The 14,567-nt window shown below is 37.6% G+C and overlaps 1 protein-coding gene across 13 annotated transcripts in view; it reads right to left on the reverse strand.

The window, feature by feature from the left end:
* obscnb (obscurin, cytoskeletal calmodulin and titin-interacting RhoGEF b) overlaps positions 1-14,567 on the reverse strand; it is a 226,662-nt gene that overhangs the window by 109,692 nt on the left and 102,403 nt on the right. For 12 of the 13 annotated variants that reach the window (XM_063218192.1, XM_063218188.1, XM_063218190.1 and 9 more), the window contains 11 exons: positions 14,216-14,485; positions 13,831-14,097; positions 12,384-12,653; positions 12,082-12,194; positions 11,834-11,987; positions 11,395-11,556; positions 6,912-7,016; positions 4,936-5,202; positions 2,228-2,497; positions 1,594-1,860; positions 1,123-1,389 (listed from right to left, as the gene is read on the reverse strand). In XM_063218192.1, the coding sequence (XP_063074262.1) occupies positions 1,123-1,389; positions 1,594-1,860; positions 2,228-2,497; positions 4,936-5,202; positions 6,912-7,016; positions 11,395-11,556; positions 11,834-11,987; positions 12,082-12,194; positions 12,384-12,653; positions 13,831-14,097; positions 14,216-14,485 (2,412 nt within the window). The remainder of the gene's footprint in view (positions 1-1,122; positions 1,390-1,593; positions 1,861-2,227; positions 2,498-4,935; positions 5,203-6,911; positions 7,017-11,394; positions 11,557-11,833; positions 11,988-12,081; positions 12,195-12,383; positions 12,654-13,830; positions 14,098-14,215; positions 14,486-14,567) is intronic. The other variant, XM_063218189.1, reaches the window with a different exon arrangement.

Consider the following 14,567-nt stretch of genomic DNA (forward strand, 5'->3'; position numbering starts at 1 on the left):
ACTGTCACTCGCAACGTAGCCTAACTGGTGTTGTGTTATCTGACTGTTGTGAAAACATTCACAAAATGCTTTGTAAATTAATCTATGTAAAATGGATAACATTGGATAGTGAATCTGATATGAATGTTGATAACGGTCTCCTATTGAACATCTGCAAATCTGCCACGGATTTTCCGCCTTGAGTTGAACTTTTATCAACTCAATCCACCCGGCACGGAGAGGCGGAGAATCCGCAATCCGCCTTGCACTGATATTCGATGTGGAATCCACTCATTTTAACAAACAATAGAACACATCCGCCTCCTACTGTAAAATCCGCGGCCTATGTGATTGCGGCCTAAGGGCGCGATCACACAGAACGCGGATTTCTGCCTACAATGTGCGATGCGCGTCCAGCTGATTTATCTGTAGTGCCCACACCAAGCGCGGATCCAATGCCCATTCGAATGCGTTGACTAGGCAACGTAACGACTCAACTGTCACTCGCAATGTAGCCTAATCGATGGTGTTGTGTCATTAAATGTTGTGAAAACATATACGAAATGCTTTATCCATTCATCTATGCAAAATGAATAGAAGACGAGCTCTTTTCTTGCTCTCCAAACGTTGGACAGTGAATCTGATATGAATGTTGATAACGGCCACTCAGGGGAAACCTCAAATGTGAGGTTCCAGCAAGACACCCAAAGATATTATAGGAAACAACCATTCTGCCAGGAAGAATGTGCTGTTTTGTCAACTGAGAACATTAAGAGCCTTATCCACAACTACCACAAACAATTAAGAGCGGTCCCTGATGTTAAACAGGGCCATATTCAGCATCAGAAACTAGGGTATGTAAACTTTTGAACAGGGTCGTTTGGGTAGTTTGGGTTGTGATCATGCTTTTGAAAGAGTAAACACAGAATATTGCTAATAAATATCTTAAGCTAGTCAATAGCAATGAGTGAGAAAAAAGGTTTTGTGTAATCCTTCCTATTTTGTGAGAAATCGCCAAGAAAGCGTATATTCTGCTGGGGTATGTAAACATATGAGCACCACTGTATATGTGCTGGTACTTCTCAAAGGGTTAAAAAGTCCAAAAGTCCCAAACGTTCGTAAATCAAATAAATCTGTTATTACCTTTCACCCTCAAGGAGGCAGATTCTTTCTTGTCTCCAATTATAATGGTTATCATTCCACTATCCTCAGGTGGAAGATTCCTCAGTGTGAGAGTATGGACTGGTCCCAAGTGTTGAATGCTGTTAAGTTCATTTGTAAACAATGGTTTGTCATTCAAAAGCCATTGCGCTTCCTCATCTGCGTAATTAACCTCACAGCTAAAAACGGCATCTCCATCTTCCTCCACCTCTGCATCCTCCAAGGGTTTTATCAACTTGATGTGTCGAGCTAACAAAAAAACATTGAAATGTCAAGGCAAAGCAAGGAAAGTTTATTTCACATTGTATTGTATGTCACACACACACACACACACACACACAGTATAAATAAGGTACCGGTATATGCAAACTGGCAATTCAAAGAAGTCAACTGGGGCGGCCATCTAAATTGACATGGAATGACTAACATGTAACTTGATGAATGTACTCTTACCTTCAACTGTGAGAGTAGCTTTACTCTTTGATGCTCCACTTTGGCAACAGAATACCCCTGAGTCCTTGCATGTCAAATTACTGATGATAAGTAGGACCTGGGTACCATCTTGCTTCATTGTATATTTCTCTGAAATCACCAGGAGAGTTTCATCTTTGTACCAGCTAACCTCACTGGGTGGAGCAGAGAATTTGCAGCTCAGGGTGGTGGAGCTCTTTTCTTCAGCCGTTACGTCTTTTATAGGTTCCACCACCTCTATGGGACGCTCTAATTGATCATAAAGAAACACACAAGTACACAATTTAGGCCTTTTTAAGGTTCAATGTACAAGACCATTGTACAAGGTTAAATTTCCATTCTTCAAACAAGTGACAATACAGTACCCATGACTTCTTACATAATGTAGAAAAATGTACCTCTCAGGTGTGACACTAACAACTTTATCAAGAGGTAAGAGAGGGGTCTGAAGATACGCTCCTACAACAACTAGAACCAGAGCCATGGAAGTAAGAGTTGGACTAATCCTATTGACCTCCATTTCCATTTATATACAACAATGGCAGCTGATGGAGACTTTGACACACACACGCGCGCACGCACGCGCGCACACACGCACACGCACACACACACACACCTTTAACTATTAGCTGAGCCATAGATTTGCTCTTCCCAACAGTGAACAGGACAGGACCGGACATTGAAGACTTGGTTTTCTTCAGGGTGAGACGATGCATGGTGCCTTCCATTTCTATTTCAACATCTGTGCTCTCTTGAAGCACTACTCCACTGAGCATCCATTTTGGGGGCTTGACTGATTCAATACTGATTTCCACTTCAAAGACAGCAGCAAATGGCTCTGTAACCTCGATTGGACAGAGCTCTTTCACAATACTGATGGCTTGCTCTGCAACCCACAATAACAAATATATGAGGAAAATTCCACAAACAATATGAAGAAATAGCACATGTAGTATTCAGACAGATGTAAACTCTCAGTGATAGATGGATGTTAAACTCTAACACTCTGTGGAGGTACTGATAGGGTACACAGCAAGAAGGGAATGTTTGCATTAAACTGCATGAAGAGAAAAAAACCTAATATCCACACACCAAAAAACTCCCTAATTTCAAGGGAACTCTTTAGTGTGCAGATATTAGTTTTTCCTTTTCATACGTCGTGCTTGTATCCAGCATCCACAACACACTCCACACACCTTTTAAAACATAACACTGCAAAAGAACAACAATATTAAATTGTATGCTTAATTAGTGTATTGACTTTTCCTCTGGCATAGTAGGAATGATCAAGAATGGCTTGAAGGCTAAAAATAGGCAAGACAAGTGTATAGAAATGCATTTTAGCTGCCTTTTCAATGGATGGGGGCAGTCCTAATGTAAAGGGGGAGAGCATTCTATCTCTTGTAATCAAATAAAAAAGCTGACACCAATCTTCTTTGGTGGATGGGGTATTTTTTTAAAGACTAGTGTTTGCGGACCTAAGGTCTCAGTCTCAGGTGGGGGTTACAAAAGGACAGCATGTCAGAGATGTAGGAAGGGGCGAGCCTATTCAGGGCTTTGAAAACTGTCAGCAGTATTGTAAAATCGATCTTGCAGGAAACAGGTAGCCAGTGTAGGCTCAACTGAATGGAAGTAATATGCACTCTCCTTCGGGAGGTCAGAGAACAGAGAACAATATGACACTGACATAATGTTTATGACATGTGCATGACTGCTTTATGGCACTATTTTGTCATACCTATGACGCTGGCATTAAGTGAGGTGTTACCTTTTATGGATGTAGGACACAAAGCTCAATTCAGAGTCAAAGACTACACCTAGCTTTACTTTAATATGTTTGTTAAGGTCTTCATTTTTGTTTTCATTTAGTTTTAGAATATTATTCCTCATCTACTTGGGGATGGCAAATAGGCAGGCGGTTAATCCATGAATCGTGGTGGTTTGATTAGGCTCAATAGAGAACACTTGGAATAGGGAAATTGATGGGTTTGGTTTGGAATGCACATATGCAAAGAGATTAATATAAATTTGGTTTTGGTTCCAGTCCAAAGTTTCTAATTCACTTAATCCCTTTAAAGAAAGAGTGGGTAAACATGGAAAACACAAAGCGTTGGGTGCCCAATACAAAAGCACATGGGAATGGTTGGTTAAGGAAATGTAATTGTATTCATTTTAAATGTCAAGGAATGAGTGCAGATCTCAAAGTTTATTCAATTGGCAATCTTTGGGGAAATTGGCATCCGCCATCAGGAGAAAGAATCCTGCAATTGTTTGAGTACTTGTCCTCAACATATTGCAGAGTAGTGACTGTGGAGGAAATTATCTCATGTGAAGTGCAAGAAGCTCAGTGTCAAGAAACGTTTGGGGGTAGTCATCACTGCTAAAACTGTGGAACCAACTCTTAAAGATGATGCATGCCAGTTACCTGCACAGGATATTACACAAGATTAAAACAAAACGAAGGGGTTCCAATAATGTTAAGCAACACCTGTACTAAAGCAGGCTGGTAAAATCATGCCAATACAGTGTTAAGACAGTGAGTTTCTTATTCTCAAGGAACTATGTTTTAGTGTCCCCAGAGTTCATACCCAATGTAATATTCCACTAAAACATTTGTCTTGTGCATCAAAATCGTTTGGGTTATGACATATATGTCCCATTTTTTCAGTTTGGCTGTCAGTGCTTACTCTGCATTCAAGCAGGGGTGGAAAGTAACCAGTTACATTTATTCAAGTATTGTAATTCAGTCATTTTTACGAGTACTTTGTAATTTTTAGGTATTTTAATTAGGACATAGTAGATAAAGAGTTTTTTCTGCACTTTTCCACCTCTGTATTCCAGTGGATTTAAGGATGGCAACAATCATAATCTCAGACCATTTTCAAATAGAATGAGCAATACAGGTGCATGTTGAAGACTATAGCTGTCCTTTGAAAAACGATGTAGTGTAGATGACTTCAGAGCACTCATCACATTCTTTACCTTTAAGGGAAAGTTTCCTATTTCACACTTAAATCTGTGTTTGCAGATAGGTTTGTGATTAAATCTACTGTAAATCTACTGCAATTGTTCAGTCTTATCTTAGGCCTACCACAAACAATTTGAGAATGGGGATTCAAGAGTGAATACTACACTTTTTTCTGTATGGTGTTCAAATTGAAGTACACAACATATCTTAAATTAAAAGTTGGATTGGATTTGCCTGGCGAGAGATTTTTGCACAATGATGACAGGACATTTTCAATTTTCTGCTACACCCAGACTTACAACTGAATCATCACACATGACTATGAACATTATAATGAGTAAAAATGACAGTTATACCCTCAACCAGTAACTGACAGGACGTCTTGTCATCAATGGCATCACATATGTAGGTGTCTTCGTCACCCGACTCTACATCGTTGATGGTGAGTTTCCGATAAACACCATCACTGGAGATCTCATATTTCTTGTTAGACTTCAGCTCTTCCTTTTTCTTGTACCATGTGACTTTTGCACTGGCACGTGAAACTTGACATTCTAGATGACCACGGTGCTTATAAATGGCAATTTTGTCTCTCAGTTTCTTCACAAATTTGACAGGTAGCTCTGTAATGACAACAAGGCTCAGAGATAAGACCATTTTAAGATTCTAATCTGCCTTTCAGCATACTCTAGAGTCCCACTGACAGTATAGTATGATAACCTAAGGGCCAGATGTACATATGTATGTGTTTTGCAAAGCAATTCATTTTAGACAGAATGCAGGGACTGCAAGGAGCACAACTGCAACAGGCCTGTGCATGTCAATTAATAAGGAAAAATTAAACCATACAGAATTTGAGCAAAGCATGATGTAACTGTATAGGGCATTTCCCAAACTGTGATACGTGCTGGAGAGGGTATGTGAAAACAAAACAAAAAACAAATTTAGGCTGGTCAACCAACACATACCTGTAGATTTATATGCAGACAAATGTGCATATGCAATTCCATTCAATACAAAGAAAAGCACAGAGCATGTATAACATTTGTGAATGCAGATTTGTGTGAAAAATCATTTAAACTGCAGTACTGAACAGGTGCTGCTAACACTTCAAGTCTGAATCTTAGGTGCACATTATACATATGTGTGCATGGTTTGCGAGGCTCAGCGTCTCTTCAGATTCTACAAATTACAAAGGACCTAATTATTATTCATACTCTGTTTGAGTCTGTTCTTATACAGAACAGCATGTCTCTAACGTCATACATCTGACAAGAGCTTTTAGACATTGTTGGGTGTTTCGCTGAGTAACCATGTTCCCGTGAATATCATGACACTAACAGTCCATAGTCTGACAAGTAATACACGGATTATGGATCGTAGTGTCATGATATACTCAGAGAAGTAGGGTTACATGGCGAAACACCCAATAATGCTGTCCAACTAACACGGTGCCACACTCTCTGAGCAGATAGATCAGCTGACGGATCTGGCAAGTCAAGAGGCAGTGGATTGAGTATTTCCAATTCTGCAGTACATGAAGTTTTTCTTTGCACTCTGAGGATATTTCTAAGAAATTCTGCAAGCAGGGACTCTATGGGATGTTTGTTCGATCTAATACATTGGGCCTCTGATTAGGCTTCTGTAACATCTGACACTCATGCAACAGACAAGGCACATTTGATCTACCATGTATGATGAAAATGAGTGTGCGTGAAATTTTAATTTGAGTATTAAATGCGTGCATGAACAATTTTAGTTTGGCATGCAACGTAATTCCAGATTTTAATTTTGGCCCTCAGAGAACTTGAGTTTGACACCCCTGGTGTAGAGTATGTTCTGGGGGGCTGGGGAGGGTTGAAAATAATGATGAAAAGAATGAAAACAATACCACCCAGACCTCCTTTATGTACAGTTATTTGGTGTAGAATCAAACTTTTATAATTGCCCACATACCCATAGCATATATTTTACTAACCTTACAGCTTACACATAGACCAATGTGCAGCAGTATAGGTAACCAAAATAGGCAATTAAATATGTACTTCTAGCCCAAACAGTTTCATATTCTGTATCAAGACAAATTAACGTCTGTGATATTTGTAGTCAGTGAGACAGTATATACGTATATATAAGTAGTATATATATAGAATAGGAAGCATGCAAAAAAAGTGCATCAATGACAGATAATTAAATACCACACAAGGTTAACACAAAAACAAACAAATCAACATAATTAAAGGCAAAATATATCCATCACATCTGTCACACAAAGAAACACCCTTCTGAACTAAGAATTAGTGCAATGCGTCACAAAAGTTAAAAAGAGTACCTTTTACCGACAGCATGGCACTTGATGAAGCTTTCTCTGCTGAAAATTTAATTTCTGAGGCATCTTCTATTGCCACAGATTTTAAAAGAAGAAGAAAAGTCTTTCCTGAAAAAAAAGAAAAAGTGTGATTAAAAATAAATAAGCATATACAGTATACACAACAATTCTGTCTATTTTCATTGAATAATAATAATAATAAATATAAATATATACTGTATATAATTATATTACAGTATTATATTAATATTATTATTATTATTATACTCATCATCATTGTCATCACTATCATCATACACAAAGTACTTAAAGGGTAATTAAAGGTATTATTCATTTGTGCTGTTTGCAATGCAATACAGTGACGATGCTTGCTGGTCTCTCAATTATTTTGGTTGATTATTACTTCCTCTAAATCAATGTTTGAGCATTTCTATATTTATTGGTGACTGTGTACAAAATAATTTGGCAATACAGGAACATTTAATACTGTTTTGATCTCTTCCAATCAGGATTTAGAGAGAGAGCATCACAGCACTGAAACAGCCCTCATAAAAGTAGTAAATGACACACGGTTGAACAATGATGCAGGCAAAACAACAGTAGGCCTTCTAATGCTCTTGAACATAGACAGTCTTGACCATAGACAGACTTGAAGACTGGGTAGATCTTCCTGGCACTGTGATCAGCTGGATGATAACCTACTAACAGGGCAGAAGTTTCAGGTGCCTATTTAAGACGGCATCTACAATTTACTTCAGCATCTACAATGCTGATGTAAAGTGTTCTCCAAGGATCGATACTTGGCCCTCTTTTGTTAATTTTTTGGTTACACCCCACCATTCCGATGCACCGCCATTCCGACATTGACGTTTTATTGCAGGAACCATATTTCCAGCTTGCAGGAACCGTTTTTCAAAGATCTCAGACCCTACCTTTAAGGGCATTTGGACCGTGACAAAATGATACACTGATCCTGTAATTGCGCTGTCACTCTCTCCACTTTCCGCTCGTGTCGCAACATTGTTGCAAATGTCAATAGAGTTAGAACGTTGTTCACATGCCTCTAAGTACTTGCAACAATGCAACTCGGAATGACAATCAAATACCTTCGGAATGGCGGTGTGTCAGAAAGCCCCCCCCCCCCCTTTTTTCACATACTCCCACTAGGCCAACTCATAAAGAAAACTCATAAAGACAACTCATACAGACACTCCTTTTCGTACCATTCCTATGCAGATGAAACACAGATCTGTTAAGCTTTTGTCGTCTAATGATTTTGCCCCTCTGGGCTCTCTCTATCAGTGTGTCGGTGAAATTAATAACTGGATGGATCATAATTTATTCATTAATAATAATAAATAACAAATTAATAAATTAAATAAATGGTAACACTTCCAAATAAGGGGCCATAATTAACAGTAAAGTAGCTACAACCTAATACTTAAGTAAGGGTTAATAATCATTATTTAATGCCACATTAGACACATATTAATTGTTATTAATGCATATGTTGAACATTAGTAAGCAGTTACTTAACTATTAGATAACTATTACCTTGTGTTACAAGTTAATAGCATATTATTATTTAACTAATAGATAAGTAAGGGCACAGTTAATAGTTAAGTAGCTATCAGGTCATACTTAACTAAGGACCAAAATTAACACTTACTTAATACAAAAGCAAGGCATAACTAATGGTTAATTAATACATAAATATTGGGTTTTGGGACCCTTATATTAGAGTTGGCTGAGGATAACTAATGGTTAATTAATAGATAGATATTGATATTTGGGGCCCTTATATTAGAGTTGGCTGCGGATAACTAATGGTTAATTAATCGATAGATATTGGTGTTTGGGACCCTTATAATAGAGTTGGCTGAGCATACCTAATAGTCAAGTAATTAATCTACTGTGACATCTAGTTTTCACTCGTTCAAATCACTGTAATAGTGGCAACAGGAGCCATTATATAGCAAGGATTGGACGTACACTTCTCAATGATGGTGGGGTGATGTGATGTAATTTTTTCATGTACCACTTATTAGTTTTAACGGTAAAAACCCTACAATAAATGCAGAACATTATGAAGAGTAATAGTTTTGAAGCGAAACTAAACCATTCCTTTGTGATAATCTGGTTAATGTTTGAGAATATTAGCTCCAAGAAGAGCAGTGCATGATGGGTACGCAATCTATAGACAACAATAATTCGGTATTATTTAATCATTAGATATGCCTTACTTTTGTATTAAGTAAGTGTTAATTAAGGTCCTTAGTTAAGTATGACCTAATAGCTACTTAACTATTAACTGTACCCTTACTTATCTATTAGTTAAATAATGATATGCTATTAACTTGAGACACATGGTAAGGGGCCATATATATAATTATAATTAACATAATTAACAGCAAATTAGCTATAACCTAATACTTTAGTAACAGTTAATAATCACTGCTTAATGCCACATTAGACACATATAAACTGTTATTAATTCACATGTTAAACATTAGTAAGCAGTTACTTAACTATTAAATAACTATTACCATGTGTCACAAGTTCATAGCATATAATTATTTAATTAATAAATAAGTAAGGGTACAGTTAATAGTTAAGTAGCTATTAGGTCATACTTAACTAAGGACCTTAATTAACACTTACTTAATACAAAAGTAAGGCATATCTAATGATTAAATAATACCGAATTATTGTTGTCTATAGATTGCGTACCCATCATGCACTGCTCTTCTTGGAGCTAATATTCTCAAACATTAACCTAATTATCACAAAGGAATGGTTTAGTTTCGCTTCAAAACTATTACTCTTCATAATGTTCTGCATTTATTGTAGGGTTTTTACCATTAAATTTAATAAGTGGTATATGAAAAAATTACATCCCATCATCCCACCATCATTGAGAAGTGTATGTCCAATCCTTGCTATATAATGGCTCCTGTTGCCACTATTACAGTGATTTGAACGAGTGAAAACTAGATGTCACAGTAGATTAATTACTTAACTATTAGGTATGCTCAGCCAACTCCATTATAAGGGTCCCAAACACCAATATCTATCGATTAATTAACCATTAGTTATCCGCAGCCAACTGTAATATAAGGGTCCCAAACACCAATGTCTATCTATTAATTAACCATTAGTTATCCTCAGCCAACTCTAATAAAAGGGTCCCAAAACCCAATATTTATGTATTATATAACCATTAGTTATGCGTTGCTTTTGTATTAAGTAAGTGTTACTTTTGGTCCTTAGGTAAGTATGACCTGATAGCAGGGCTGTAGTACTCGAGTCCGGACTCGGCCCGAGTCCGGTCTCAAGTCCGTTTTTTTATGGACTTGGACTTGTCTCGGACTCGGTATTGTTTGGACTCGGACTTGTCTTGGACTCGGACAATGGTTTTGCCAAATTAGGGTTTTGGACTCGCCGGGTCTGTCATTAAGTTTTGTTTAGAACACTGGCCATCATAGATTGTAAAGTGGAGCTTGAAATCCAATAACAAACAAGTTTGTCTTCACATCCATGACATATAGGTTATCTTCTAAGGTTCACACTATTGACATTCATCATTTTCATTGTTAAACACTGACCGACATGTGACTTGGACTTGACTTGGACTCGAATCTTTTTGGACTCGGTCTTGTCTCGGACTCGAACCTCTTTGGACTCTGACTTGTCTCGGACTTGACTAGTACTGGTCTTGGACTTGTCTTGGACTCTAAAAAGGTGGACTTGACTACAGCCCTGCCTGATAGCTACTTAACTATTAACTGTGCCCTTACTTATCTATTAGTTAAATAATAATATGCTATTAACTTGTAACACAAGGTAATAGTTATCTAATAGTTAAGTAACTGCTTACTAATGCATTAATAACAATTAATATGTGTCTAATGTGGCATTAAGTAATGATTATTAACCCTTACTTAAGTATTAGGTTGTAGCTACTTTACTGTTAATTATGGCCCCTTATTTGGAAGTGTTACCAAAACACAATTTTGGATGCAAAATGCAAAAAGTAATGAAAAGTGTCAAATGCAAGTAACTTTCATATTAAAAATGTGAAAATACTTTTTAGTATTATAGAGTAAATGTAGTGCCTACATTTAAAATTGGTACTATGCGGCTACCCCCACATAATTGGTGGCAGCCATGTGAGGATTTTATTCCTCACGCCCTCGTACTTCCATCATTCATCTGGTGAGAGTCAGGTTAGTATCTACAATGGCTCAAGCTGACTTCTTTGGTGATAATCTAAGCAGCTTTGACAGAGGTTTGTGCACCTTTGAACACTTTTCTAGCTTGAATTTATCTCAGCCTGCTTTCATTGTGCCCTGTGAATCCTGTAAAAACCACTCTATTGCAAGAACACGTAAAATAGCATTTGTTAAAGTGGTGTTAGTTTTCCTGTTAGCACAAATGTGGTACAATGGGAAATTTCAGAATTCTGTTGACTTGAAATCACACTTACCTTCTTGTCTGATCTTTATGTTGCCTCCCACTTTAACTAAGGTACCATTCATAAACCATTGTCCTTCTACTTCATCATGAGAGACCTCACAGGCGAATTCGGTGCTCTCCTTCTCCATTACTTCTATATCCTGGAGAGGTTTTACTATTTTGATATCTCGAGCTGTAGGGAAAATAGTTTGGAAGATGGTTGGCAACATTACATTTAAAACCCATGGACAGCTGATTTCTGCTCGGATTCAGGACGATTATTGTCATAGCACAGTATTTCTAGAATTTTACTTTACAGTAGGAGCCATTTTCCCCCATTTCATCCATGTATCATGCCAGGATCAAGAACAATGCAGTCAGGAAAACATGGTACAATATCAGTGGCTCCTACTGTAGGTGAACATGGGCAGAAATATTCATTGCAACAATTTGAGTTTTAAACATTGTACCATGCACAGTCAGTGAAGCCGCAGTGTTGTCATCAGCTGTGCGACATATGTATTCCCCTTGATCTTCATAACTGCATTTTTTGATGAGAAGTTTGCGTTTGCAACCGTGGGAATTAATGGCAATATTCTTCCCTGCTTTTAGCTCCCTTTCATTCTGAAGAAACAAGATGGAAAAGGGTACATTTGTTGGAACAGTTCAACATTAAAACATTATAGAAGATGAAGGCACATGGTAAAAATATACATACCTTAAACCATTTTACATCAGCATTAGCTCTGGACACCTCACATTCAAAAGTTACGTTCTCCTTTTCTGGACATATAATGTCTTTAAGTGGTTGGGAAATTTTAGCTAAGGTCTCTGTTGAAATGAACACCCAAAATCAACACATTTTTAAAACACTTGATCAATCACCATTGTCTCAAAATCATAAGCTTTTCTGTTTCCATGCCATACCTAGCCAAATTATACTGGTTTAATTTTATGTGGGGTACACATTGGGCAGTCTGCACAGCCTTCCACTGCCAAAGCCTAAAACACTTAAGGTACCTGTAATGACAAGCTTGCCAGAAACGTGAACATTGTCTGCTTGGAACACAATCATCCCAGAATCTTCCATCATCAAGTGGGACAAAGTTAGCGAATGCATATTGCCTTCTTTCGTCATCACACAGTTAGGTCCAGCATTTAGCTTTTTTCCATCTTTCATCCAAGTTCCTTCCACTCCACCTTGGTTCAATTCCACCATAAATGTAACAGCTTCCTTTTCAGTGACTCTTGTTTCTTTCGCCAATCCTTTTACAACCAGAATCTGTCTCTCTGTGTTTTTGAAAAAGATATAACATGTATGGACCTTTTACTGTTTGTAAACAAAAGGAATACCAATGGACGTGTACACATTGTTGGAGCAGAAATACAATGGGCATAGAATGGCAAACAAAACAGTCAAATATTGTCAAAAGATCAGGAATATTATAAACAAACTTTGATAAATGGGTATGGCAAATTTGTAGCAAATCAGGCTAATTAGATTAGTCTGGAAGTGATCGTAACAGCCTGATTTTATAACATCAGTCAGACCTAGATTTGGCGCCGGGAGATTGTCTCGTTCTACTTATCTGAAAGGTGTTATCAAATCTTAAAGTGATACTGTCCCATTTTTGGAAATAAACTTATTTTACACCTCCCCTTGAGTTAAATAATAGGGTTTTACCGTTCTCCTGTACTTTCAACTGTTCTCTGGGTATGGCAGTGCAAATTTTACCTCCATGCTAGTAGTTAACATTGAGTAACTGCTAGCATGGAGGTCAAATTTGCACTGCCATAACCAGCTGGTCTCATAGGACAGTGTTTCCCAACCTTTTTTGTCCTACGTACCCACAAAGCCATTTTGTCATATGATGAGTACCCCCCTCACTCATGCTCTATATCTGTTCCTCTATCCCAATGTGACTACACTCCATATATTTGCTATTATTATATTTTTCCAAGTACCCCCTGAGGTGTGCTCACGTACCCCTAGTGGTACACGTACCCCTGGTTGGGAAACACATAGGACTCAATGTTAACTGTTAGCATGGAAGTAAAATTTGCACTGCCATACCCAGAGAACGGTTGAAAGTACAGGAGAACGGTAAAAGCCTATTATTTAACTCAAGGGGAGGTGTAAAATAAGCTTATTTCCAAAAATGGGACAGTATCACTTTAAGGGTAATAGTGTAGCCTATGTGAACTCGGTTGCACACGGTTGCAAGTCACAAAGCAAGTACCCGGCTTTAGCCTTGTGTCAAGGCTTTTTCTTAGTCTTATAAGCTTTTAGTCATTCGCAAATCATTTTTGTTAGTCAGGTCAGATTTTTACTTCAAAGGCTCAAAACCAGATTTTGTGTAATAAAGACAAACGGTTTCCTGGGGATGAGCAATCAATAACATTGACTTTTGAATATGGGTCTATTACACAATCAGAACACAACTAGATAAAATAAAGTTTTTCTTACTTTCCACCGTGAGCTTGGCCTGGGTCTTGTCATCCAATGTCTCACAAGAGTACTGTCCACCATCACTGTGGGTCACATTCTTTAACAAAAGGGTTTGCTGAGCACCATCCACAAGAATGTTGATATTCCCTCCAGACTGAATAATAACACCATTCTTCATCCATTTCACTTCATTAGATTGCTTACTCAATTCTACATCAAGACGAACTTCACTTTCCTCTTCAACTTTAAGGTCTTGGAGTTTTTTTTTAAAAGTAACAGGAACCACTGTTAAAAATACAATTTAATTAATGAAACTCCTAGCCAATGAGGGAAAAAAGAAGTGAAGCAAATTAAACATGCACACAAGTATCAAATCATCTATTAATAAGTATATTTAACTTACACTGCACTTGAAGCATTGCTTTTGAGACTTTTCCTTCAACATCAATAGAAATTTCACCAACATCCTCTGGACAAACACTAGTTACTGTGAGTGAATGGCTGTTCCCTCCATGTGCAATCTTATATTTTGGTCCTGAGTTGAGAGGAATGTTGTTACTGAACCATCTAACTGTGACATCAGCAGGGGTAACAGAACATTTAAAAATGGCTTCCGTATTTTCAACTGCAACGATGTCATTCAGTTTGGAGGTAAATCTCACCACTCGAGGGGCTGGAATGAAATCGAGAATTTCATTAAAAGAGTACTTCACTTTTTATTTTTTGAGATTCATTATATTGCATACTAGCAACAG

This window comes from Engraulis encrasicolus, chromosome 16 (genome assembly GCF_034702125.1).
Source record: "Engraulis encrasicolus isolate BLACKSEA-1 chromosome 16, IST_EnEncr_1.0, whole genome shotgun sequence".
Classification (NCBI taxonomy): domain Eukaryota; kingdom Metazoa; phylum Chordata; class Actinopteri; order Clupeiformes; family Engraulidae; genus Engraulis; species Engraulis encrasicolus.